Source organism: Mesocricetus auratus, unplaced genomic scaffold (assembly GCF_017639785.1).
Source record: "Mesocricetus auratus isolate SY011 unplaced genomic scaffold, BCM_Maur_2.0 Super-Scaffold_100025, whole genome shotgun sequence".
Lineage (NCBI taxonomy): Eukaryota > Metazoa > Chordata > Mammalia > Rodentia > Cricetidae > Mesocricetus > Mesocricetus auratus.
In genome coordinates this window covers 1,386,536-1,413,037 of record NW_024429206.1, presented here as the reverse complement: position 1 = coordinate 1,413,037, position 26,502 = coordinate 1,386,536, and the positions used below count along the sequence as shown (strand labels likewise).

The window sequence follows — 26,502 nt, the reverse complement described above, 5'->3', positions numbered from 1 at the left end:
GAGGCCCTCCATGGGGGTGTCCATAGTCTGTCATTTCATCCAGGGTAGGGCCTAGACCCTCCCCCAAGAGTTCAGAGTGAGAGTGCATCTCACATTGTTGGATGGGAGTCCAAAGTCCGTGTGTATACTCGGGATGGATACTGATCTACTGCCCAAGGCTCAATAGATTACCTAGGCCTCCTCACTGACACCCACATTCAGGGGGTCTTGATCAGTCCCATGCTGGATTCCCAGGCTGATGCCTGGGATTCAAAAGTTAACCTTTGTCAGGTCAGCTGTTTCTGGGGGTTAAATCAGCCCAGTCTTAATTCCTTTGGTCATCAGTCCTCCCTCTCTGTTACTGGCTTTCTTGAGTTCAGCTCAGTACTTAACCGTGGGAGACTGCCTCTTCTTTCATCAGCCACTGAATGAAGGTTCTGTTTCCCAGACTCTCTGGTCATGGGATTGTAGGCTGGCACTCCCCCGATCTATGTCTAAAATCCACATATGAGAGAGTACATGCCATGTTTCTCTTTTTGTGACTGGGTTACCTCACTCAGGATGGTTTCTTCTAGTGTCATCCATTTGCCTGCAAATCTCAGGATTCCATTGTTTTTTTCTGCTGAATAGTACTCCATTGTGTAAATGTACCACATTTTCTCTATCCACTCTTCGGTTGAGGGGCATCTAGGTTGCTTCCAAGTTCTGGCTATTACAAATAATGCTGCTATGAACATAGTGGAACAGACATCCTTGTATGAATGGGCATCTTTTGGATATATGCCTAAGAGTGGAGTTGCTGGGTCTTGTGGTAGGTTTATTCCCATTTTTCTGAGCAATCTGCATACTGATTTCCAAAGTGGCTGTACGAGTTGGCCCTCCCACCAACAGTGGAGGAGTGTTCCCCTCTCTACCTCCTCTCCAGCATAAATTGTCTTCGTTGTTTTTGATTTTAGCCATTCTGGCAGGAGTCAGTTGTCTTGATTTGCATTTCCCTGATGGCTAAGATTGTTGAGCACTTTCTTAAGTGTCTCTCAGTCATTTTAGACTCCTCTATTGAGAATTCTCTATTTAGTTCTGCATCCCACCTTTTAATTGGATCCTCCGCTGTTTTTGGAGACTTGCTTCTTGAGTTCTTTGTAAAGAGGGATATTAGCCCTCTGTCAAATGTGGGGTTAGTGAATATCTTTTCCCATTCTGTGGACTGCCTTTTTGTCTTGTTGACTGTGTCCTTTGCCTTACAGAAGCTTTTTAGTTTCAGGAGGTACCATTTGTTAATTGTCAATCTCAGTGTCCTAGTGAGGATCTTTAAAAGGTATTTATTCCTCATTTAGTGCAAGATGAACAGAAATTGGTACAACTGATGCTTTTTGAATCATACAAGGAAAATATGTCTCAGTCTTTGACATTGTGTGGCACAGTTTTAATAATTCATGGCTGTGGCTGTAACTCAGTTGTAAAATGCTTGCCACACAAGCCCAAGCATTGAGAGTTCAGCTCCTCAGAACCCAGAAAAGGTAGCTATGCTAGTGTGCATCTTTAATCCCAGGGAGCCTGGAGGGACATGGAAGACAGAAACAGAAGACTGCCTGGAAACCTAGGCCTTAGTTAACCTGGCTTATACAGCTATTAACAACAAGAGAATCTGTCTCACAACAGAGTTAGGAGAAAAGGACTGACTGTTAAGGATGTCCTCTACCTCAAAACACATGCAGGGGCACCTGCTCAACAGAAACAAATGCATACACACATGTGAACAGGAGCACACATCAAATATGGAGACTCAAATGTAAATTAAGATTTTGATTTAATCAAACTGGGAATCATTATCTGTGCAAAAGAAATACAGTGAAAGTAATGATCAAGTTTGAAGGTTTCCCACAAATTGTGGAGATCACTTCAGCAGTAGAGGACTTTTGGACAAGGTTCACACAGCTGGTTGAAAGTCCCTACAAGAAGTTGCAAGACAGTGGTTATACCCAATGTAGAACCTGGGACAATAAAGCTGTTGGCCCAGAGTATACTAGCAATAGGCCCTGAAAGACAGCACTCTTACCTGTGTCCAGGGAATTTGTAGCTGACAAAAGAGCATTGCTTCCTGTGAGTTTTGAAGCTGGTTGTGAGTTATAAGGTCTCAGCATTACACACGAAGCTAACTGAACAACAAAACAACCAGGTAGAGGTCTCAGCATTCCCGAGGAAGGAACTATTAAATCATATTGAAAGTACCACAAATGCCATGGCTTCCAAGAATGCAGGCAGAGGGATGCTTACAAGCAAAAAAATGACTTATGACATACTGAACATCCCTCAAGTAGAGAGCAGAGCAATCAATGAAATGCCTCCAAGGAGTTAGGAGGCCCTAGGGACAGTGAACAAGAGCACTAACTCCATGAGCACAAAAATACAGAGTTACTGGAGTCATCATAACAAATCATATGTAAAAACCGCTGGTCTTGTGTGTGTGCGTGCGTGCGTGCTTGTGTGCACGTGTGTGTGTGTGTTGTTATAATCAAGAGCTAACTTCTGTCTGTGTCTTTTCCATGAGAAAAGGGGAAAGGATACCATGCATTAATCATAATTAGCAGCTGAAAAATGAATTTAGAATTATTTGAGTAGGGCTCTTTACCAAGATTTAATCCAGGTACATAAGATGCAGGAGGTCAAGAAAGCTGTGTTATTTCAATGCCAACATTTTGCACATTGGGTTTACAGCCACACGTGCTACATAATGAGATCCTGTTTCAGAAAATGTTTGTAAATATCTAATTTAATGTATATTAGGCATTCAAAATAAAGAATTTAGCAAACATCCTATTTTTACATGAATATTAAAATAATTGCTTTTAAATATGTGTCACAGTGTGGGAACATCTCCAAAAGCCCAAGAGCAGGGAAAGAAAGAGCATGAAAGATTCAAAAATGGTAAGAATTTTCTAGTGAATTACTCTATCTAGTCCTACCTTCCCTAAAGAAAACAAGAAAGACTAAAGATTTGAGACTAAAGACTCAAAAGGAGTTAAGGAAATCAAGTATAAGTGTAGTTATGCAGTTTTCTAACATTCTGAAAACGACAATTCACACAAAAATGTATTGTCGATACATTGCTTGTTTATTTTAATACTGATATCTTAATTGTCTTTTAATTAATGAGAATACTTAATGTAGCGTGTCCTCCATATGACATTGTAGCCAATTGCATTGTTAGAAATAAGGATTCTCCCTGAGTTTTATGACAAATGCCTTGCATTTTGTATTGCATACTGTTATACAGTTCAGTGTCACTAAAATGTAATTATGTTTCAAACCAGACTGCAGTACCCAATCACTTTCATTACTTAATTACTTACCTAATGATGTAAATAAAACCATCTGGGTTTTTCAATTTCTTTGTGATTTCTAAATCTGACAGTTTTGGCATATTCTTTAACTGTTTCATTAGTAACTTCCCATTTTAAAAGAATGGAAGTGTTTTGCCTTAGAGAATGTAATTCATTTAGGAAGACTTCAATTGATATATGATTTCCTTCTCTCTCTCTCTCTCTCTCTTGCTTTCTTCATTCTTTCCTTCTCTCTTTTGTTTTTGATATTCTGAAGTTCTAGAGGCTTTGTGAGTGTAATAGGCAATCATCATACTTATTAACTCTACCTTTAGTACTTTTTCCTTTACTTTTTGTTAAATATAACAGAATAAGATGACACCATTTCCATGCTGCAAGGCATGCTTTCCAAAAAAGAAAAAAATGGCACAAGAAGTTAATTAAGAAAAGGACATTATTCTGTATTTTAAAGAATGATCTGCTTCTCCATTGAGTCTGGAGAGACTCTGTGACAGTGAAGCAACTGTCATATACCAGTGTCTATTAAACGTAAGTTGCTATTGAAAACACACCAGGAAGTGAATCCAAAAGACCTTCTTCCCTCAAGAGGTGAGGTGAAGAGGGTTGATAGTTTTGTGATGCAGGCACCTTTTCTTCTATCACTTTATTATAATTTTGTTGCTCTTGACATTTGTGGTGGTGAGGACTGACTGAAGATTTCTGCCTGATCAGCATAGCCTTCCTACTGAGCCATAATCACAGCCCACCGGTTGGTGGGACAAATGTCCTTACTGGTCATGGGGAATGCTAAGAAGGCATACTAAGTCTCTATTACTTTAAGTAGGACAAAAAATGAGTGTTTTATTTCTAAACACATACTGCATGTGCATAGCTAGTGTATGTAAACGTGTACAGTGATCCATGTCAGAGGTGACCCATGGAACTTGCTGCTCCCATTTCACAGCTGCTTCTCTGCTGCTCTCTCCCCTGAGATAAGGCTGGGGTGCATTACTACCAAGGGCGGGACCTTTCCAATAATTCTGTTCATGTGTGATGACAGATGCTTTCATGAGCATCCTTTAAGATGCACACAAGGCTGGGAAGACATCTGGAGCTAAGGAGCTTCCTCCCTCAAAGGGGACAAGGAGAGTGAGCTTGGTGTCCTCCCTTGAGCCGTTTGTAAAGGTCTTTGTCCACTTCTGATTGTTTTTGCTAGGTTTAATCATGATACAGGAGCAGTAGCCATACATCCTAGTGGTAGGAATTTGCATCATATACTGAACAATTCAACTAAAAGGCTGAACAAATTCCTTTTTTTTCTGGACAATAATAAAGTGTATAGGGTCTTGTACTTTTTTTCCATTTTGGCTCTGATGTTTGCTTCTGTGTTTGTTTTTGAGACGCAGTCTGTCTGTTACATAGTTCTGGCAGTCTTGAAAATCACAGGGATCCAGATTAAAATTGTGTGCCACCATAGCCAATCTAGAAATTTTTTCTAGTATCATTATCCCCAAATCAACTAAGAAGCACATGAAGTTATTTTATAACAGTTAATGGATGACATTTATGCTTGCAAGGATGCTGCTCTCCATCTTTCTGACAGAAATCATTTAGGATTATCACACTTGTGTGTTGGTGTTGATTTTTAGGCTTTATGCTTGATAAATTTACTTCTTTTTTCATTTGAAATATAAGTAAAATGACAAATTCTACATGAAATAATTGCTTACAATGAATATTTACTCTAGAATAGTGTCCAGAGTGGTCTCAAAGAAATGGTACTAACAATGTGTTTAATCATTTTATATGGTTTATTTTTGTAGAATTGTAATAAAATGCATTTTGCTTATATTTTTAGAAGTACATTACAGTACAGGCATGATGCCTTTTTGCAGGTAAGATTTAATAATATATTACTCCTATGGAAATTCAAAGAGAACAAGCTTTTCTTGCTTGGACTCTCAGATTGAAACCCTTTTACCTATGTAATTTTTCCTTTGTCTTATATTCCCCACAGTAGTAACAATCTATTTTTAAACTAAAAATTTGTTCTTTTTAGTTTCTATGGAGATGACGTTTACACTCACTCATTATTTCCGCAGTATAGCTCTGTGTTTTAGAAAATGAGCCTCCTGATGTTGACCACACACTGATGTCCCTCTGACAGTCCTCAGCTTTCCAGAGCTTTATGAATCACCTTGTGAACAAGACCTCCATGGCATTTATCCTTCTGAGAACCCACAGAATTAGGGGCCATTCTTAGTTACCAGACAGGATTTCAGGGAACAACAAATGACTTCCTTCTTTGTCACCATCGCCTCATGCAGAGGCCTGTGTCAGGTGTACCACCTTCACAGCTCTGTGCTCATTGTGATTGCTCCCTTCCAGGATAGAGGACAAGTGTGCAATCTTTTGTGGGGCTACGTACAAGGAAACATTTGATACACGTTAGTAAATAGCTTATGTACTCCAAGATAAATATCCAAAAACATCCAGAAGCTAATGTCCAAAGTGCAGAGCCATTATTTCCAGTAACTACAACTGTTCAAAGACACACCTCACATAAAGCAATTAATTTCTACTGGGAATTCTAAAGAGTTCCAAAGTAAAATCCTGACATTGTCCACTGAGTTTTATTGTTCTTTGCTCATATTTTTATCTCAGATCATAGAAATGACTGGTTGGAATAAAAGCAGCCAGGTTGTGGTTTCAAGATTCACTCATGAATGCTCTACTCAGGAATAGCTTGAAAGTTCCCAAAGTTATGGTAGTTTAAGAATGCTACTAAAACATTCTTTAGTATCTATTTTTTGGTTCACAAACCAACCTCTTGTGACATATCACATTCAGTAAGAAACCCACAAAGAATCAAGACACAGGAGGTGCTTGGTTCTCTAGGAGCACATGACAACTGGAACTATGGTGTTAGTTTCATTGAACACATAAATTGTGTGTGTGTCTGCTGTCTTTGTGTCTCTGTGCTTCTGTGTATGCTTTCATTGGGCTAATATTTGTGGACTAAATGCCTCCCTTTCTTCCACATGAAAAAAAGTTATAAGGAAAGTGTCACCAACATAATCAACTGGTTGAAGGACAAATTAAATGTATCTGCAAATCACCAATGGACTGTGCGTTAGGAAATCAAATATAAAATAATTCATTTGGTAAATATTTTATAATAAAATATTGCTTTTTACAATTTGTCACAGTGGATTAACACCACCTACACAGCTAAAATCAATACTCAAGAAGTCTGATCACCTTACTACAGGTAAGATTGATGGTTAGTGCTCCACAGCTAATTCCCTTATTTCAAAAGAGTATTGTCCCTTCAAAGAAAGTAAAAAAGGAAATCAGATATACGTTATATTCTATTTAATTTGTCTCATAACACCTGTGGGACTCAGAACTATTTAATAAATGCTTTCTGAGGAATTTCCAATCTCAAATTATATCATCAGAAACATGGTTCTTTATTAACACAAAACTCTGATGCATGTAGTATCTTTTTAAATAAAAAGATTTCTGACCTGGTCCACAGAATTTGCTCCTTTAGTCACCTAACCGCAAGTTTGTTTGTTACAAAGTTGATTTTCTTTTATTTTATAATAAATGCACTGTATTTGTACTACATATTATAATATATATATCAGTGTTGTATAATGTGATCATGAAAATAAGATACAAGTACAATATTCAATTACTTTCATTAAGATGTGGTAGACTAATGCACAAAACTTAAGTCCAAATAGATCAAAGACCTCAACATAAATCCAGCCACACTGAACCTCTTAGAAGAGAAAGTGGGTGGTGCCCTTGAACGAATTGGTACAGGAGTCAGCTTCCTGAACATAACACCAGTAGCACAGACAGTGAGATCAACAATTAATAAATGGGACCTCCTGAAACTGAGAAGCTTCTGTAAGGCAAAGGACACAGTCAGCAAGACAAAAAGGCAGCCCACAGAAAGGGAAAAATATTCACTAACGCCACATTGGACAGAGGGTTGATCTCCAAAATTTACAAACAACTCAAGAAGCAAGTCTCCAAAACACCAAAGGATCCAATTAAAAAGTGGGCTGCAGAACTAAATAGAGAATTTTCAATAGAGGAGTCTAAAATGATTGAGAGGCACTTGAGAAAGTGCTCAACATCCTTAGCCATCCTGGAAATGCAAATCAAAACAACTCTGAGATATCATCTCACTCTTGACAGAATGGCTAAAATCAAAAACACCAATGACAATTTATGCTGGAGAGGATGTGGTAAAAGAGGAACACTCCTCCATTGCTGATGGGAGTGCCAACTTGTTCAGCCACTTTGGAAATCAGTATGGAGATTCCTCAGAAAAATGTGAATAAGCCTACCACAAGACCCAGCAACTCCACTCTTAGGCATATATCTTGATATAAGAAATATACTTCCTAAAACCTTTTAAAAATTGCCTGGCGTTGGTGGCACACGCCTTTAATCCCAGCACTCAGGAGGCAGAGGCAGGCGGATCTCTACAAAATGAGTTCCAGGACAGCCTCCAAAGCTACAGAGAAACCATGTCTCGAAAAACCAAAAAAAAAAAAAAAGAATTGATTTTGGGTTCTGTATGCAGTGCTTGGGAGTGAACATTGTCTTCTAGGCAAGCATTCTCCCTATTGGCTACACTGCCAGAACCATTTTGCTTTAGTTTTATTACATAGTGTAGGCTATGGTGATACTTGGTTTACATGCTGCAAGACATAATTTCCAGAACAATTTGCCACAGCAGGAGAAAGGATGAGAAAAGAACATCATTCAGTAGTGGATGGCACTGACTGTTCCATGGCGTGCTGCTAAGATTCTATGAGTGGGGGAACACTGCAGAGTTAGGGCTTTCAACAACTGTCATCACAGCAACTTTAACACTGACCTTGCCTTAGGATAGCACATCAGCAAGGAAATAGTATAGAGGAATCTGAATGACCTTCTTCACATGAATGGTGAGATTAAAGAGTCAGTATTAATGTAATATGAGTGATTTTCTATTCCTGCATTGATTTTTTCTTTGTGGTGAAGAGGGTGATGGAGAACTCCCACATGCTAAATCACATTCTCATTCCATTTTTAGAGGGGCAAATGCTCTGTGCTAGCAAGGGCACTGCCAATGTGTTTACAATGCAGTTTTACATGCTGAAAATGAAATAAACAAGAATTGTTTTTGTTCCTTAGTAGAGGGCAGGCTCTCAGCATACAGTGAAAGTTTACCTCACTGGATGGTTTATTTGTGGAAACAAAAATGTTTGCCTTGAGTTATTCCTCCCTTGGAATTGCTGCTCTGTCGCATTTCTTCCATGCTTCTCTCCCTGGAGAATCAGGTCAGGGTACATAAGGATTGCAGGGTGTTTCCAACAGCCCTTACCATGGGAGGGGATCGCAGCTGATGCTGAACTTGTTTTCACTGCAAAGGAGAGAGAAGACAGATCTAGAACTGAGGGGAAGTGGCGTCTTCCTCAGAAGCAGTCCAGGAGAGCACACACTGAACTCTCTGGAGCTTTGCCACACTGGCAGCTGGAAATTCCTTGCAAAGGTCTTTGTCCTTGGTCTCCTTGTCTTACCCATGTTTTGCTATACTACAAAGGACAGTCACCATAGACTTAGCTTCCTGTGTCTGGAGTTTCCATCCTCAGCTCAATCCTTGTAGAAGCTCTTTTCACTTCTGTACAAGGTGAGTATATTCTCCTGCATTTCTCCCAGCACCGCTATTCCAGAGACAAAACCAGCAACAGCATCAATGTGCTTCACTTTAACACTCAGTCTGTGATAGCGATTCTGTTTAAGATGCAGGTTCTCTGTTTGACAGTGCTCAAGATCATAGGTGTTTTGCCCACCAATTTATTATAAGTAGTAAATATTGATAAATTTGTCTCTGTGTTTGAAACAACAAAGAAGTGAAAATTAATAATTCGCCATGTATTTAGTGTGCATAAATCAATATTCATTTAAAAGGCTATACAGAATTTGTGTCAATGTATATGTAATAAAAATATTAGCCTTGGCACTTAATGCTCATATTTTCTACAGAGGCTTATAATGTATTTTTGCTTTTTATTTTGTAGCTAGTGGAAGAATACAACACAAGATGTCATTCTGGTAAGGGTGTTTGGATTGTAAAATACAACAAGTATGCAGACAATATAAAGTTCAGAAACTGGCACCCTGTTTTCCTCTGTGCAATACAATTCCATCTTCTTTATGTATCTGTTAATCAGGGCAGTATAATTCTTAGTAGAGCACACAATATTGCACAGTGTGAAATGCTGTTAATAAGCCATAGATAGGGAGGTGATTCATGGATAAAGTGCCTGCTTTGCACATGTGTGAATGGCAGATGGGTGCCCAGAATCCACATGAAGCCTGATGGTCTTGAGTGCATCTGTAATCCTGGAAGCTTATGGTGAGATTGGAGGTGGAGACAGAGAATCCCTTGACGTTTGCTGGAGATTTAGGCTGGGGTTTGCATTCATGAATAATAGATAAAGCCACAAACCTAAGGTTGAAGCCTGGGGTCAACCCCCACATCTGTACTGCAGTCACCCAAGTGCACACTGGCATGTGTGGACCTGAAATGACATATACATATGAATACACTGTGCATAACATGTCATGCACATATGTGTAAAAATATTAGTTTTCAGGTATTAATCCTGTTCACTAATATGTTTGGAGGAGGTTGTCTCCTGGGAAGAGTGTGAGTAAAATGCAATGTTGAAGTCTCTCCCGCGTTTGCTGACTGTCACCTCAGAATGGCCTTACAGACATGCTTCTGTACCGCAGGTCAATAGGCCCCAGTGAGCTCCACACCTCAGGTGACCCAAGGTAGGAAAAGAAAGTGTTTGGTCCAAGGCTTACCAACAAGAAGATATGAAGTCTGGAGCTCTTAGCTGTAGTTAGGGTGAAATAGCGCTGGGGGAACAGTGTTGCTCTCCAGTGACCTACAAAGACTCAGCCTTATATAGAAATGCTTCCTGAAAAAAGCAAGTACCAGATAGTGGTTTCAGCATTCACTGTGAATGAAATATTGAAACTATCTTGAAGGTACCACAATTGTCATAGATTCTGAGTATGCAGGAAGAGTGATGCTTAGAAGCAAAAAGGAAAAACAAATTTCATGATATACTGAACCTCCGTCTTAGTAGACAGCATTGCCCTCAACGAAATGATGCCTCTGAATAATCATGCCGGGATATGGCTGTGGGGCATTTGGGACATGGGGGCCCATGAGTAAACAGGAGAACTAACTCCATGAGCACAAAAACAGAAAATTACTTGATCCATCATAACAAAACTTATGGAAGAACTATTGCTTGCTCTGCTCTGCTGTGTGTGTGTGTGTGTGTGTGTGTGTGTGTGTGTGTGTGTGTTTTAATCAGGAGCTAAATTATTTTTGTTTCTTCTCCATGAGAAAAGGTGGGAAGGACAGCAGTCATTAATCTTAATTATCTGTTGATGAATGAATTCAGAGTTATTTGGTTAGGTCTGTTGGCCCGTGACTTTAGTCCCAGAAGTTGGGAGGCAGGAGGCCAAGAGAACTCTGTTATTTCAAGGCCAACATGTCCCATAGAGTGGATTTAAAGATGGCTGGGCTACATAATGACACCCTGTGCCAAAAATACTTGTAAATATCTAATATAACATGTATTAGGCACTCAAAAATAACAAATTTAGAAAATACTCGGTTTTTTATGAATATTAAAATAGTCACTTTTAAATATATGTCACAGTGTAGGGACATCTTCAAAAAAGCGAGAACAGAGAAAGAAAAAGCATGTAAGATTCAACAATGGTAAGAATTTTATACTGAAATACTCTATCTGATCCTACCTTCCCTAAAGAAACTACGGTAGACTAAAGATTTTAACCAAAGTGTTAAGGAAATCAAGTACAAATGTAGTTATGTATTCTGGAAAGTGACAATTATTTCAGAAATGTTTTCTAAGTACTTTTGTGTGTTAAAATATATTGCTGAAACATTGCTTATTTGATTTTAATGCTGATACCTGAAATGTCTTTGAATAAATGAGAAAAACTTTTTTAAACAATTTATGTATTCATTATGTATAGTGTTCTATCTATATATTTGTCTGCACACCAAAAGTGGGCATCAGACATCATTTTAGATGGGAATTGAACTCAGGACTTCTGGAAGAGCAGTAATGCTCTTATCCTCTAAGTCATCTCTCCTGTTCATAAGAAAACTTCTTAATGCAGCATATGTCCATCATAGCTACATTGTAGTGAATTGCATTGATAGAAATATAGATGTTCCCGGAGTTTTATGACAAATGCCTTATATTTTGTACTGTATGATGTTATACAGTTCAGTGCCACTAAAATATAACTATGTCACAAATGAATCTACCATACACAACCACTTTTATTACTTAATTTTTTACCCAATGATGTAAAAAATCATCTGGCTTTTTCTGTTTCTTTATGATTTCTATATTTAGACAGTTTTGGTTTAGTCTATAACTGTTTTCATTAGTAACTTCCTTGTCTGTCTGTCTTCCATTCTTTTCTTCCTTCCTTGTTTACCTCTTTCTTTCTTGTATTTTAGTTTTCTCCCTTTCTCGAGGTTGAACATGGGGCATTGTGGGTATTCTAGGCAAACACCCTTCCTATCAACTCTACCTTTAGTACTTTTCCTTTTAGTTTTTATTAAATAGAACAGGATAAAACGATACACCATTTCCATGCTCAAAGCATGGTTTCCAAAAAATGTGGACACAAGGAGTAAGTTAACAAAACAACATCAGTCTGGGTTTTAAAGAATTAGTTACTTCTCCATTGAGTCTGGAGAGACTCTGTGACAGTGGAAGGAACACTGCAGGGTTTACATTTTCAGCAACCGTCATCCCAATGTCTTTTAAACCTAAGTTGCTATTGAAAACACATTAGGGAATGAATCCAATGACCTTCTTCCCTCAAGAGGTGAGGTGAAGAGGGTTGACAGTGTTGTGATGCAGGCACCTTTTCTTCTATCACTTTATTATAATTTTGTGCTCTTGGCATTTGTGGTGGTGAGGACTGACCAAGGCTTCCTGCAGGATCAGCATCCCACAATCACAGCCCACCAGTTGATGGGACAAATGTCCTTCTAGTCATGGGGAATGCGAAGAAGGTACACTAAGTCTCTCTTACTTTAAGTAGGAGAAAAAAATGAATGTTTATTTCTAAACACTTATTGCATGTGCACAGCGAAGGCTTGAGCGAGTGCATAGTTAGTGTATGTAAACGTGTACAGTGATCCATGTCAGAGGTGACCCATGGAACTTGCTGCCTCCATTTCACAGCTGCTGCTCTGCTGCTCTCTCCCCTGAGATAGGGCTGGACTGCATTACTACCAAGGGCCGGGCCTTTGCAATAATTCTATTCATGCATGATGACAGATGCTTTCATGAGCATTCTTTAAGATGCACACAAGGCTGGGAAGACATATGGAGCTAAGGAGCTTCTTCCCTCAAAGGGGACAAGGACAGTAAGCTTGGTGTCTTCCCTTGAGCCGTTTGTAAATGTCTTTGTCCACTTCTGATTGTTTCTGCTAGGTTTCATCATGATACAGGGACAGCCATACATCCCAGTGGTAGGAATTTGCATCACATATTGAACAACTTCATCTAAAAAAAGTTGCTTTGTTTTCCTGGACAACAATAAAGTGTAGATAGGCTCATGGACTTTTTCTTCATTTTTTTCTCTGTTGTTTTTGTTTTGTGTTTGAGACACAGTCTGTCTGTTACATAGATCTTCTTGTCTTGAAAAATCACAGGAATCCAGATTAAAACTGTGTGCCACCACACCTAATCTAGAATTTCTTTTCAAGTATTATTACCCCAATTCAAACAAGAAGCACCTTAAGTTATTTTATGACAGTCAATTGATGACACTTATACTGGAAAGGATGCTGCTCTCCATGTCCGACAGAGTTTATTTAGGATCATCACAATTGTGTATGGTTGTTTATTTTTGTTATTATAATTGATAAATTTATGACATCTTTGATTTGAAATATATTGAAAATGGACAAATTCTACATGAAGTAATTGCCTCCAAATGAATATGTACTCTAGAATAATCTCTAGATTGGTCTCAAAAATTGATACTAAAAATGAGTCTAATCATTTTTATATGTTATGTTTTATTAGAGTTGTAATAAAACACATTTTGCTTTTAGTATTACAAGTACGTCACTGCACTGACTTGATGCCTTTTTGCAGGTAAGATAAAACAAAATACAATTAGTTTATTTTTGCCTGCTCTCTCAGATAAACACCCGTTTATCTATGTAATTTTGCTTTGTCTTACATTTCCCATAGCATTATCAATTTATTTTTAAACTAGAAAGTTCTTCTTTTTAGTTCCTATGGACATAACATCTATACCCCACCATCATCTCCACAATATCAACTCTGTTTTAGAGAATGAGCCTCCTGATATTAACCACACATTGATGACTCTCTGATAGTCCTCGGCTTTCCAAAACCTTCTGAAATCCCCTTGTGAACTATAACTCCAAGGCATTTATCCTTCTGAGAGCCTACAGTGTTGGGGGTTTTTGGGGGCCCCTGGGTGGAGGTGAGAGAGGGTAGAGTCTGCTGTTTGACAGTCCCACAGCCTCACCAAAACCTGAAGAAAATCAGACTCAACAGGGAGTCAAGGCAGCAAGATCTCATTTATTGTTTAACAGCAAAGTCCTCTTAAAGTAATAAACCAGAGGGTGTGCAAAGTATTACCAAATAATTTTAAAGGTATTCCTATTTTGTATTTAGTGTCCTATCCCCTCTTGTGCATGGTCTGCGAGTGTGATGACCTCATCTGTTATGAGTTTGGGCAGCCAATTGTTTTTCTTGTAAACACATGAAGCCTTGCCTCCATAGCTTCCTCCCAGAGCCAACTTGTAATGAAGCTGGTCCTCAGATTTGGGCCACTCCTTCTTTTGACAGGACAATCTTCACCTTGGGCCACTCCCCGTCCTGGTGGGACATGATCTGTGCTCCTCCACACTATAGAATTAGGGACCATTCTGAGTCATCAGACAGGATTACAGGAAACAACAAATTACCTTACTCCTTTGACACCATCGCCACATGCAGAGGCCTTTGTGTCAGGGTAGCAACTTTCATAGTTCTGTGCTCTTTTTGATTACTCCCTTCCATGTGTAACCTTTTGTGGGTTATGTATCAATTAAACACTTCGTACACATTAGTAAATATCTTATTTACTCCAAGATAAAGGATCCAAAAGCATCACAGCTATTGTCAAAAATGCAGATTCATAATTTCCAGTCGCTAAAACTGTTCTCAGACACACCTTGCAGAAAGAAAGTTACTTTCCACTTGGAATTCTAAATGGTTCCAAAGGAAAATCCTGACATTGTCCATTGAGTTTTATTGTTGTTTGCTCCTGATTTTATCTTAAGTTCATAGAAATGATTGGATTGACTGAGTCATCTTATAAGCCACTGACTGTCGTAGAAATGATTGGAAGCATCTGGTTGCTTCCAGGTTCTGGCTATTACAAATAATGCTATGAACATAGTGGAACAGATGCCCTTGTTGTATGAATTTGCTTCTTTTGGATATATGCCTAAGAGTGGAATTGCTGGGTTTGTGGTAGATTGATTCCCATTTTCCTTTGTGCTCTAGGAGTACAGAATTATATGAGCTGTGAAATCAAGGCACTAATTTTATTTTGCACTTGAATATAAACCATCAGTTATGGCAGTCTTAAAAATGACTAGGGAAGAACTAGTGTCTTCCTACGTGTGTGTGTGTGTGTGTGTGTGTGTGTGTGTGTGTGTGGTTGTGTGTGCAGGCATGAAGACAAGATGAGGATATTGCTGTTTTCTATCATTTTCGAATTCATGTACTTTACATAAGCTGTCTGACTGAACCTGGAGATTTCTGGCCGTCAAAAAGCTGGAATGATTCCCTGTCCTGTCCATCACAATACTGGGTGACAAATGACCCCTCTTCTGTTATACACAATACTGGATGACAAGTATATGTGTTCATTTCCAGCGTTGTATGATTCAAACTCAGGCTGGTGTGTGTGGCAACAAGCACTTTGATTGACTGAGTCATCTTCTAAGCCACTGACTGTCATTTTTTATTTTTTTATTTTTATTACTTTAATTTTAACTAGCTTGCTTCACATGTCAATCACAGTTCCCTCTCCCTCCCCTCCTCCCACACCCCCCACCATTCTCCCCAGCATCCCACCCTATCCCCATTTCCTTCCACATAGGGGATATCCAGAGTCTGTCATTTCGCTGAGGGCAGGGTCCAGGCACTCCCCTAAAAGTCCAGGCTGAGAGAGCATCCCTCTTTGTGTTATAGACACACAACATCTGCTTATATACCAGGGATGAATACTTATCTACTGCTTAGGGCCCTTTTGGTTGCCCAGGCCTCCTCACTGACTCTCACATTCAGGGGGTCTGGATCAGTCCCATGCTGGCCTCCCAGCTGTCGATCTGGGGTCCAAGAGCTCCCCCTTGTTCAGATTAGCTGTCTCTGCTGGTTTTGCCAGCCCATTCTTTGCCAATTTGCTCACTGCTCCTCTCTCTCTGTCGCTGGGTTCCTTGGGTTCAGTTCAGTGTTTAACTGTAGGTGTTTGCCTCTGCTTCCAACAGTCACTGGATGAAAGTTCCAGGATAACATATAAGGTAGACATCAAGTTCATTATCAGGAATGGGCATTTAATGGAGTTTCTCCACTATTGCTTAGCTTGCCAGTTGGTGTCATACTTTTAGATCGCTAGAGGTCTCATTGGTCCCAGATCTCTCTTCAAACCTATGACTCCATCTATTATGGTATTTCTCATCCTGTTGTCTCCTTATTCTAACCCCACTAAACCTTCCTGTTCCCCCATGACCTACTCTCTCCTCCTCTTCTCCCCCTCTCTTCTTCTCAGTTCCCACTCCCCCCCACCTCCAGCCCTGTTCCCAATCTGTACAGGAGATCTTGCCTCATTCCTCTTCTCTGGGTTACCGTGCATATCTTTCTTAGTTTCTTTCCTGTTTCCCAGATACTTTGTCAGTGGAATTGCAGACTGGCAGTATCCTGTTCCATGTCTAAAATCCATATATGAGTGACTACATAACATGTTTGTCTTTTTGTGACTGGGTTACCTCAATCAAGATGGTTTCCTCTAGTGCCATCCATTTGCCTGGGAATTTCAAGATTCCGTTGTTTTTTTCCTACTGAGTAGTACTCCACATTTTCTTTATCCACTCTTCAGTTAAGAGGCATCTAGGTTGCTTCCAGGTTCTGGCTATTACAAATAATGCTATGAACATAGTGGAACAGATGCCCTTGTTGTATGAATTTGCCTCCTTTGGATATATGCCTAAGAGTGGAATTGCTGGGTTTGTGGTAGATTGATTCCCATTTTCCTGAGGCATCTCCATACTGCTTTCCAAAGTGGCTGTACGAGTTGGCACTCCCACCAGCAGTGGAGGAGTGTTCCCCTCTCTCCACATCCTCTCCAGCATAAATTTTTCGTTGTTTTTGATTTTAGCCATTCTGACAGGAGTAAAGATGGTATCTCAGAATTGTTTTGATTTGCATTTCCCTGATGGCTAAGGATGTTGAGCACTTTCTCAATGTCTCTCAGCCATTTTAGACTCCCTTATTGAGAATTCTCTATTTAGGTCTGTACCCCACTTTTCAATACAACTGTGAGTGAATCTTCATTGAATGTCTTATAGACTGATATAAGTTGAAACATACAAAAGCAGCAAAAATCTTTAAAACACAGGTCAATATTAAATTGCATAAATGCAAAATGCCTTTAATACACAGGTAAAGAATCTTGAAACAGAGATCCTAGAATAACCAAAGCTAACAATTGTTACATTTTTATTTTAAAGGCTCTCTCATGAACCCAATGCTCCTGAATCTATAAGAGAGGACAAGGATAGATCCTCTGTTTCTAAGGTAAAATGATTCTTTGTGAAAATCATGAATTTTTAATGCATCAGTAGTGTGCCTATCACAGTTTTATATGGAAACTTGATCAGAAAAAAACATTTTGTAGGTGTGGATGACCCTTTCTGTAATTTCCAAAAGAGCAGTAAGTCCTTGCAGGTAGTAGTGGCCCAAGAACAGACTGGAAACACAGTGAGTACAATTTAGTGCAGTCCTCACGTAGTAGATGTTTGGTGTTTGGCCAAGGATGCTTTGCAGAAACAAACACACAGTAGAGTGACTTTGAAACCTGACTGTGGTAATACACTTGAATATATTTTAATGGGTCCCTTTGTTTAGGTGCTTTGGGAACCACCAGGAAGACTTTTCTTACCTTTCACATAAGTTCAGGAAGATTTTATCTTCCCTTGGACACTCCTGTTTCAGGATCACACATGACAGCATCTCCCCAGATTCTGTCTTTGCTTCTGTATTTACACTAACAGGGAATTCTGGAAATTTGGCCATTTGTAACATATTCTTCAAAAGTTTCATTATGAAGAGATTGCAGCCTGTTTTCAATTTGATTCCACTAGGATTACATTGAAAACCCTTCCTCTAGTTACACAGTAACTATCTTTTCCCCAATTAGTCAGCAGTCTGAAAGTGAAGATTCGAATACCATTTAATAATACGTTAACTTCTGGACTTTGTTCTGTATTTTAAAATAGCATACACTTATATTCTTTGTCTCACATTCAAACACTTACAATATTGGAGATTTAAATAGTCATCTGTATACTCATATGAAAGCGATTTTATCCCTGAGAGCTGCTGGAGGTTAGGAAATCTGGTTGTTTGTAATCTGGAGTCCTAGGGTGAAGGTTTATGTGAATCATTGCTTGCATATTAATGACTTGAATGTGAATCAGAGGACAAATAAGTTTCTACCACAGTAGGAATTGAATGAGAGTTTACTTATGAATGGAAAATAATACATGTTTTGCCTCCCAACCATATAAGAGAAACACTGATGAAAGCATACCAATTAAAATTAATAATCTTCTCATGAAAATTTCACTTAATTTAAAATACAGGGAATGTAGTTTAGTCTCAGCCACAAGGCAAGACCAGATTTCTCAGTTCATGGTTTTCTCTTAATCTTGCTGGCCTGAATATTTTTACTTCTAGATGGTACCATAGTAATTTGTAAATTGATAAACATATTAGAAGATATTTCACTTTTTAGTGGTAGTTTCTACGTTTCATGTTTCAATACCCTGTGACTGCTAAGGACTGAAGAAATTTTGAAATTGTGCACCTCACCACAAAAGAATTAATTTCAGAATCAAATCAGGAAAGTAATTTTCCACAATTCCATTGCAGGAAAGACGGAAACAAAATTCACATACTGAAAAGATGGACAGAAAAAAGAAGGGTCTGACAGTTTGCAAATCTGAAATGAACCTGTGTGGTTTGGGAGACAGACCTGAAAAGAAAACGTTTCTCATGGTAATGCCCTCCAATTAGAAAAGTAATATTTGCTTGAATGAAATGATGTGTCCGTGTTCCTTTGTCTGCATTATTGCAAATAGTGTCAGAGACGAGGAAGCAGCCTGGAACTTGTCCTTCTCCTCCTTTGGACGCTAACTCCTGGGAACACCCATGCTAGTCACCTTCTAAAGCAGCAGTTTCACCCTTCCTAATGTGACAGATTAATACAATCCCTCATGTTATGATGACCCTAACCATAAAATTATTTTTTGCTACTTCATAACTGTAATTTTGCTAATGTTACGTGTCATAATGTCATCTGCAATTCAGAAGGTTTTTGGTGACTTCTGTGAATGGGTCCTATGATTCCCAAATGGTTCTCAACCCATAAGTTGAGAACCACTGTTCTAAGGGGTAAGTGAAAGTAAATTTGACTATGGAAACAAAATTCAGAAAGTGAGCAACTTTTATCACAAGTGAGAAAAACTCATAAAAATAAAGAGAATAAATAATTAAGACTCCTGGAGTAGGTACTGTCAACATCAATGTACCAACAAACTTGTATGGTTTAAATTGGATTATTTTATGTGTATAAATTCGCATGCATCCTCTTTGTGCACCGTCCGTCTGTCTGTCCGTCCCTCCGTGTGTGTACTGCCCACAAACATACAACATGGCAGTTGATCCCCTGGGATATGTGTTCCAGATGATTTTCATCCAAATTGTGGATGCTGAGAATCCACCCCAAGTCTCTTCTTTGGCAACAAGGGTTATAAACAGCAGAGCCATTTTTCCATCCCCAGGATTGAATATGTCTGATATTCAAATAGAGCATTAGCCAAGATAAGTGGAAAAAAGTAGTCAGCCTCATGATGATTGCTTACTTCCTGGTCCCCAGTCCTCATCAGCCTGCCAGTTTGACACCTTGAAATCCAGAGAACATGAAAGCAGGAAGAACAGAAGAAGAGGCTGGGCATGTTGGTGCACAACTTTAATCCCAGCAATCATGAAGCAGAGGCAGGCTGGTCTCTGTCAGTTCGAGGACACTCTGGTCTCAACTTACTTGGTGGTTGGGGAAGGCAAGGCACACACGTGCCATGCAAGAAGTGTAGATGTCAATGGATAGTTTACAACAGTCAGTGCTCTCCACCCGCAATTTCAGGCTCAGGGATTAAATTCCAGTTGTCAGCCACCCTGGACAGTGCTCTTATCCACTGAGCAGTCTCACTAGCTCTCTGACTTACACTCTGACTGAAAATATTTTAGCATTCACACACACACACACACACACACATGCACACACACACACACACACACACAAACACACAGGCACACACCACAGAGCAAGAGAAAGTGACAGAGAGAAGGGGGCCCATGTTACTGGTTACTGTTTGGAAAATGGTCTAGCTAGCACAAGGTAGCCAGTGGTGGGTCTTAGTGGCCATCACTACTTCTGGTACCAGTTCTGAGTTGTCTGTTCCTGGTCTCCCTGCATGTGAGAAGCAATAGATCACTACCACAGAGCAAGCCTCCCTGTTTGCTTTCCTCACTGTAACTGCGGCAGGGAACTTCAGTCAGTTACAGTGGGGAGGCAAACAGGAGTGCCCTTGAGACATGAGCCTTCCTCCCTTAAATAATCTCTGTCAGATGTTTTGTCACAGTCACTATAAATGTAATAGTCTACTTCTGTGTACTAACCCTACTTCAGAAGTTGTAAAGCAAGCAGAAGAGCTAGCTCTGTCTGCAGATGCGCTTACACCAATTGCCAGTCTCCACTACAAGCTGTTAACTAGCTAATCACGTTGAAGCATCTAAGTTCAATGTTAAGACAGAAAGGGGAATACGCTGCAAAACTATTATGCCTAATGAAACCATTAGTAACAGTAATTTTAATGTTCTCAGTAACCAAACTCAAATGTTCTTTCTTTAAAGCCTAACCAATTTGATTTTCAGATTAGTATTAACTATTGTGTAAGATAAAATTCAGTAACTGGTGGAGGTAGGACTTAGCAAGGAGAGAAATCTCATCTGATTTTAATAAGCAAAATTCCCTTTCCAGCCATCTTCTCAGATTTCAGTGAAAATACATTAACATTTGAGATAACATGATTAATGGGAATAGAAATTTTAGACAAATAAAGAATTTTCAGGATGACACTGAATGTAAATAATAATGTGATGGATGTGATGTCCCTAGTGTAGCTACTGTTGGCATGAAGGTAACCAACAAGTTTCATATGCAAATGATTGGAATACAATCTATAATATCATTAATAGCAATGAGAATTTAGCATGTTCCTGAGTCAACTAAATCAAAAGGGCAGTGGTTTCCTCCCTTCAAAGAAATAAATTATGTGATAAAAATAAAAATAGACATCAAGATTCTAATGTTTAACTCACAGGAAACATAATAAATACACGAGTTTCCCAGAATCCATAACCTGGTAATTGCGATGTTATGAGAATAAAATCACGGACCTGAGACAGGTAACCTCAGGTCCACATGTTAAGAGAATACTAAATACAATTCTCCGTGAAGAGGTACAGCCACACGTTTAGAAACGACACAGGCATAAAGATGGTGCTTAGCAATGGAGAAAGAAATGACTCACATAGCAATAAGAAGTTCACAGTTTTCTCCATATCATTTCATTCTGAACTGCTAAAATGCACTCTCTCCCTCTCTCATCTTTTTGTTAAAAAGATAGAACACACACACATATATGCCAGCAAGATGATTCAGGAGGTCAGAGCCCCTACACTGCAAGCCTGATGACCTGAGTTTCATCAAGGAAAATACAAGCACCAAGTATCTTTCATATGTTATCCCAACATCCTTGAAACAGATTGAAGGCTGAGAATACAACAGCTCTGAAACCTGCAAACCAGCGAGACTTTGACATGCAGAGCAACGGAAACAATAAGAGACCCTGTGTCACCCAGCAGAAGCAGAGAGCCAGCTCCTGAAGGTTATCCTTTGACGTACACACACACCCACACCCACACCCACCCACCCACCCACACACACACACACACACACACACACACACACACACACACACACACACACACACAAGCATTGTAGTTGGTGGTTTTTACTCTTTACTCTCTAGCTTCAATTCTTTTGGGCGCCACCACCCAGCTCCTAAATAAACCACACACAGAGACTTATTATTAGTTTTAAATGCCTGGTCTTAGCATAGCAAAAACAAGCATAGAAAGGCTTGAACATTAAGAACACATACCCCAATAATAAATACCTTTTAGAATCTAATGAAATTGTGCATTTGATAAATAAATGGTGTCTATATATTAACTAGTACTCCTATTGTGTAACTAACACTTCAGGAAAATATCTTCAGATTCTTCTCACTCACCTTCCATGTTTCTGTTTGTTTTCCAAGTGATATGTGTCCTGGAAAACTCACCTTATACCTTTTCATTCCTTTTTTGTAACTGAGTTAGTTAATGACAAAGAAGCAATGAGTGAAACGTGTGGCATATGAAAATGTGTCTAAAGTGTGACAAATACCACATGGTTAGATGTGTTCCTTCCTCATTCTCAATAAAAGCAAAGAACTCGAAGTTTTTACATGATCCATTTGAACCCTTTGGAACCACAAGTAAGATGTATACTTCCTCATCTTATTTTCTTTCATCAACAACGCTTCTTAAGCTATTTTCGTAAATCATCTCTGTGTTACAATGTGTCATATGTGGGTAAGTTTTGGAATGTGTGAGTTTTTCACATAAGTAGTACATAGCCTCCTCAAACATGGTACTAAAATGTAAACATAGACTGCTAAGTTAGGATTTTCACGGAGATGTCATGAATGACAAAGACCTGGAGTCATTATCTGTAATTGGATTAAAGTTGATGAGGCTTCCCTTCTGAAAAACAGCATCAACTGCATTTACAAAACTGACACTACCTAAATGTATCTGATTGAATCATTTGGTGTTCTATGTGTCCTATCTAAACCAGCATTGGAAACGTTTCCCTGTTTTTGGCATAATTCACTGCATGACAGCCTTTCAGCTCCAAAACGAGTCCTTCACACTTTGTTCATGTAGCTCATATTGTGATTAAATGATGGATACATAACATTTACTGATGTAGTAAAACACCATGCTCAAGGCAACTTAGAAAGGGAAGGATTTGTTTAGAGTAGGGTTATGGTACCAATGGGATGCATAGAGTGTCATCACTTTCATGGATCACACAGGCAGGCATTTACCTGGAGCAGCGGCCTAGATCTACAACTGATGCACACAAGAAACAACAGAGTTCACTGAAAACGGTACCAGGCCCCGAAACCTAAAGGCCCATACCCAATGACACAGCTTCTCCAAAGACCAAACCTCCTAACTCTCCCCAGATAGTTCCACCAAGATACCAAGCACTCAAATACCGAATTCAAGCCAACATTACATCCATCCTCCATGTCTAACAATAGTCATGGTTAAGGTGTCAGAACTTGGAAGACATCTCTCAGAATCCTTTTGTCAGCTACACTGTTCCCCTCTGCTGTGGGTATTGGAACACTGTATTCATGCAATTCAGAGGTCACCCTCACTGCTCTGTTATCCCAGGAACCTAATGGGCAATTGTGAAAGTCCATGGGGAAAGTATTAGTGCAATGCAGAAGAGAGAGATTCCTCTTATTCCCAAAGCCCCTCATTGTCACTTTCTCTAAAGCTTGAGGAAAGTAAAATCCTGATCACAGAGACAGGAGAGGACACATTTTGTCCTTTTCTTTTTACATCTCCCCATTATAGAGAGAATGACAACGTCAAATAGGAAAGAGCAGAAAAGAAGGCACAAAGCTGAGCAGGTCCCTTTTTAAACATGCCTCAACACTCGGGGCCTTTTGCTCACTCAGAAAGGAAGCAGGGCAGAAACAGGAGAGAAGCAGGGAGAAACGGGAACTTGTTCTCTTGTCTGCTGAGATGTGAAGGAGGTATAGTGTGGTGGTGGCTTGTTCTTCTCTCTGATCTCTCAGCATTTTCCTCTGAATCTGACTCTGGGTTTTTATAATTTAGACCAATTAAGAACTCCATTTACACCCCATCATTAACACCTAAAGTGAATCAAATGAGTGCAATGTTTAGTGAAACTAACATCTTAAAATTTCCTTAAAGGATGAAGAAAAGAAGGCAGAACCTTTTCCTAACACACCTGATGATCACGGCATTGCTGTGCCCCAGCCTACTGCCCACATTGGGCCAACATTTTCTTTAGGCACCGGTGATAGTGGTGAAATTTTTGAGGCACCTAAAAAAAAGGACTTTGGTGCCGTTCATGATCGCAAGCTTCCTTTAGGTATTTATGCTGGGCTTTTAAGGGGAGGACAACACGCTGACCCTGAACCCACTCCTCGCCACTACACTAGTGGCCCCATGATCCTTTTCAAAAGGCTGACCCAGTTCTCAAAGCTTACCTTAGAGCAGAGCACAAGTGTTAGTTTCACTACTGGTGAAGAAGCATCTGATCATGGTCATGTCCCAGGGGATGCTCTGAACCATACTCAGGATGCTGACATAATATTTGATTATGCAAATCAGGCTGACCACACCCACTCTTCAAATAACACCCACACCGAATCTCTTCCTCTTCTCTTAGCATACATGCCACTGCTCCTCCTAACAACATTGGTGTGGCTTCTGATATTCATCATCTCAGTGGTGACATGGATACTACAACAATTCAACAGGTGCTGGAAAAAGAAGATTACCCAGGAGCTACCAGGAAGCAAAAGGGTGATAGAGGTAATTTACACCACAGCAATGATTTATAATAGAAAATAGAATTTTACTTCATTTTGACACTAAATATATGATTAATAAATTATTATTAATAAATGAATGAAATGAATGCTTTATATTAGAATATTTAGGCACTAGTTAGAACCAGAAAAATGATTTTTCTAATCATATTGAAATATATAACATGAAAATGACAAATTCAATTTAGTCCTAGGAAACTGACAAAGTAATGTTGGTAGGTCCACAGTTGTGTCCTATTCTGGATGAGGGGATTATTTCACTCCTAATGTGGACCTTGTGTTTTCTGAATGACTAAGCAGAAAAATATGACTGTTAAAAAATTAGTTTCTATTGTTCTCTGCTCATATATTGTGACTCATCTTGGAAACAAAACTCCTAAAGCAGCAACATCCCAGAATAAGACACACAAAATAAGACTGTAATTCTCACACCTTCTCAGACACAATGATAACTACTGATGGTGCCACTGCTATTGCTGATCCAGACACTGTCACCAGTAATATTATTGATGATGCTACTCCTGACTCCTGCCTCTCTTTTTAGTTGCAGATGATTAGTTCTTTAAAAGAAGACCTATCGTGATCTGCTTAACTCAACTGACAAATCCATCAGAAAGATTTTATTCTATATACACATTTTAAAGTTAAATGTTTCTCTAAAAGTTGACAGTATATATTGCATTCTGTATACAAGTTTGTAATGCTTTCATATTAAAATGCGCTATGCAATTATTTTATGCTGTTTCTTTTTCTGGTACAAACTGAAACATGACTTCTTGGTGATATGTTTAAGAGGAAGGATTTGAGGACAGCTATGAGAGTAGAACAGTTAGAGGCATCTGGGATGTCCACAGCAGAAGGAGATGTCCCCTGAAAATAGTCAGCTAATAGGACATGGCTATGAAAGAAGCAGAACCAGATCAGAGAGGCAGAGGAGAGACAGGAGGGAGAGAGGAGGAGACAACAAGATGTGTTTAGAAAGAGAAAGAGAAAGAGAAGCTGGAGGTGGGGTGCTGTGACCTAGAATGAGTTTAGGGTAGGGAGGTGGGGATGGAGGTTGAAATGTGCAGGAGGTACCTGTGATACTGAGGATCCTGGAGGATATCACGGTGATGTGCCCCACAGAAGCCATTTTCACACTGCCAGTGATGAGAGAATTGACAACTCTGGGAAGATTGGAACAAGCCCATAAGGTTCTGAGCAATGTTGCCTTTCATCTGCCCTCCAGAAACCCTCCAAAATGCCAGGCTGAGCCCATTTCAGGACATCTGGGCCTGCCCTTAGAGTTTTGGGAACTGGAGTTTCCCTTGAACATAGCAGGCATCAGTGAACTTTAGGGGGTTTTCAAAGCCACAAACCAGACTTTTGAAGTTTCCATACTCAAACTGCTCAAACATGTGTAAAAACACCCCCCAAAAAACCTGCCATATTGTCCTTTACATTCATAGAGTTAAAGTGTGGCGAGAGGTTTATGTACCCATAGGAATGACCATCCCCATTTGGGTGTGTTCACAGGTATGTAGAAGGTACTGGGGATAAAAAGAGCTAGAGAGAGAAGACTCAGCTGTTAATATTGCCTGTGAACAGCACCAGTCAGGCCTCTGTAGGGATAAGTTCTGAGGGTATATGGCAAGGACAGATCTTGCATGTATGAGTCCCTGGGTTCAATCCCCAGGATTGCAAACAAACAAAAACCTATAAAAAGCCAAACACTCAGTTCCAAAAACAAAAACGAATCCTTTGTGGCCTGAGCTGCTAGGATCCAGAATCCTTTAAGACAGTTGCATCCACTTTCACCGTCCATATCCTGTTATACAGATGAGCAGAATGAGACCCAGAGAAGCACAGCAGGGCCAATGTCAGGACCATCATTGGAACACAGGCTTCCAACTTCCAGGCCTGCCATGGAAGTCAGAAGACTGTAATGGATTCCTCGGAACTTGAGTTACAGGGAGTTGTGAGCCACCATGTAGATTGGAAATG

General features: G+C 39.5%; 1 protein-coding gene across 1 annotated transcript in view; it reads left to right on the top strand.

The window, feature by feature from the left end:
• The window catches only part of LOC121134021, a 32,829-nt gene extending 7,647 nt beyond the window's left edge, over positions 1–25,182 (top strand). The window contains exons 5-15 of the mRNA XM_040731586.1: positions 2,843–2,904; positions 5,158–5,194; positions 6,509–6,570; positions 9,389–9,422; positions 11,054–11,115; positions 13,504–13,546; positions 17,203–17,269; positions 18,626–18,751; positions 23,876–24,056; positions 24,357–24,502; positions 25,064–25,182. Of these exons, the coding sequence (XP_040587520.1) occupies positions 2,843–2,904; positions 5,158–5,194; positions 6,509–6,570; positions 9,389–9,422; positions 11,054–11,115; positions 13,504–13,546; positions 17,203–17,269; positions 18,626–18,751; positions 23,876–24,056; positions 24,357–24,502; positions 25,064–25,102 (859 nt within the window). The 3' untranslated portion in view covers positions 25,103–25,182. The remainder of the gene's footprint in view (positions 1–2,842; positions 2,905–5,157; positions 5,195–6,508; positions 6,571–9,388; positions 9,423–11,053; positions 11,116–13,503; positions 13,547–17,202; positions 17,270–18,625; positions 18,752–23,875; positions 24,057–24,356; positions 24,503–25,063) is intronic.
• Positions 25,183–26,502: the final 1,320 nt, after the last annotated feature.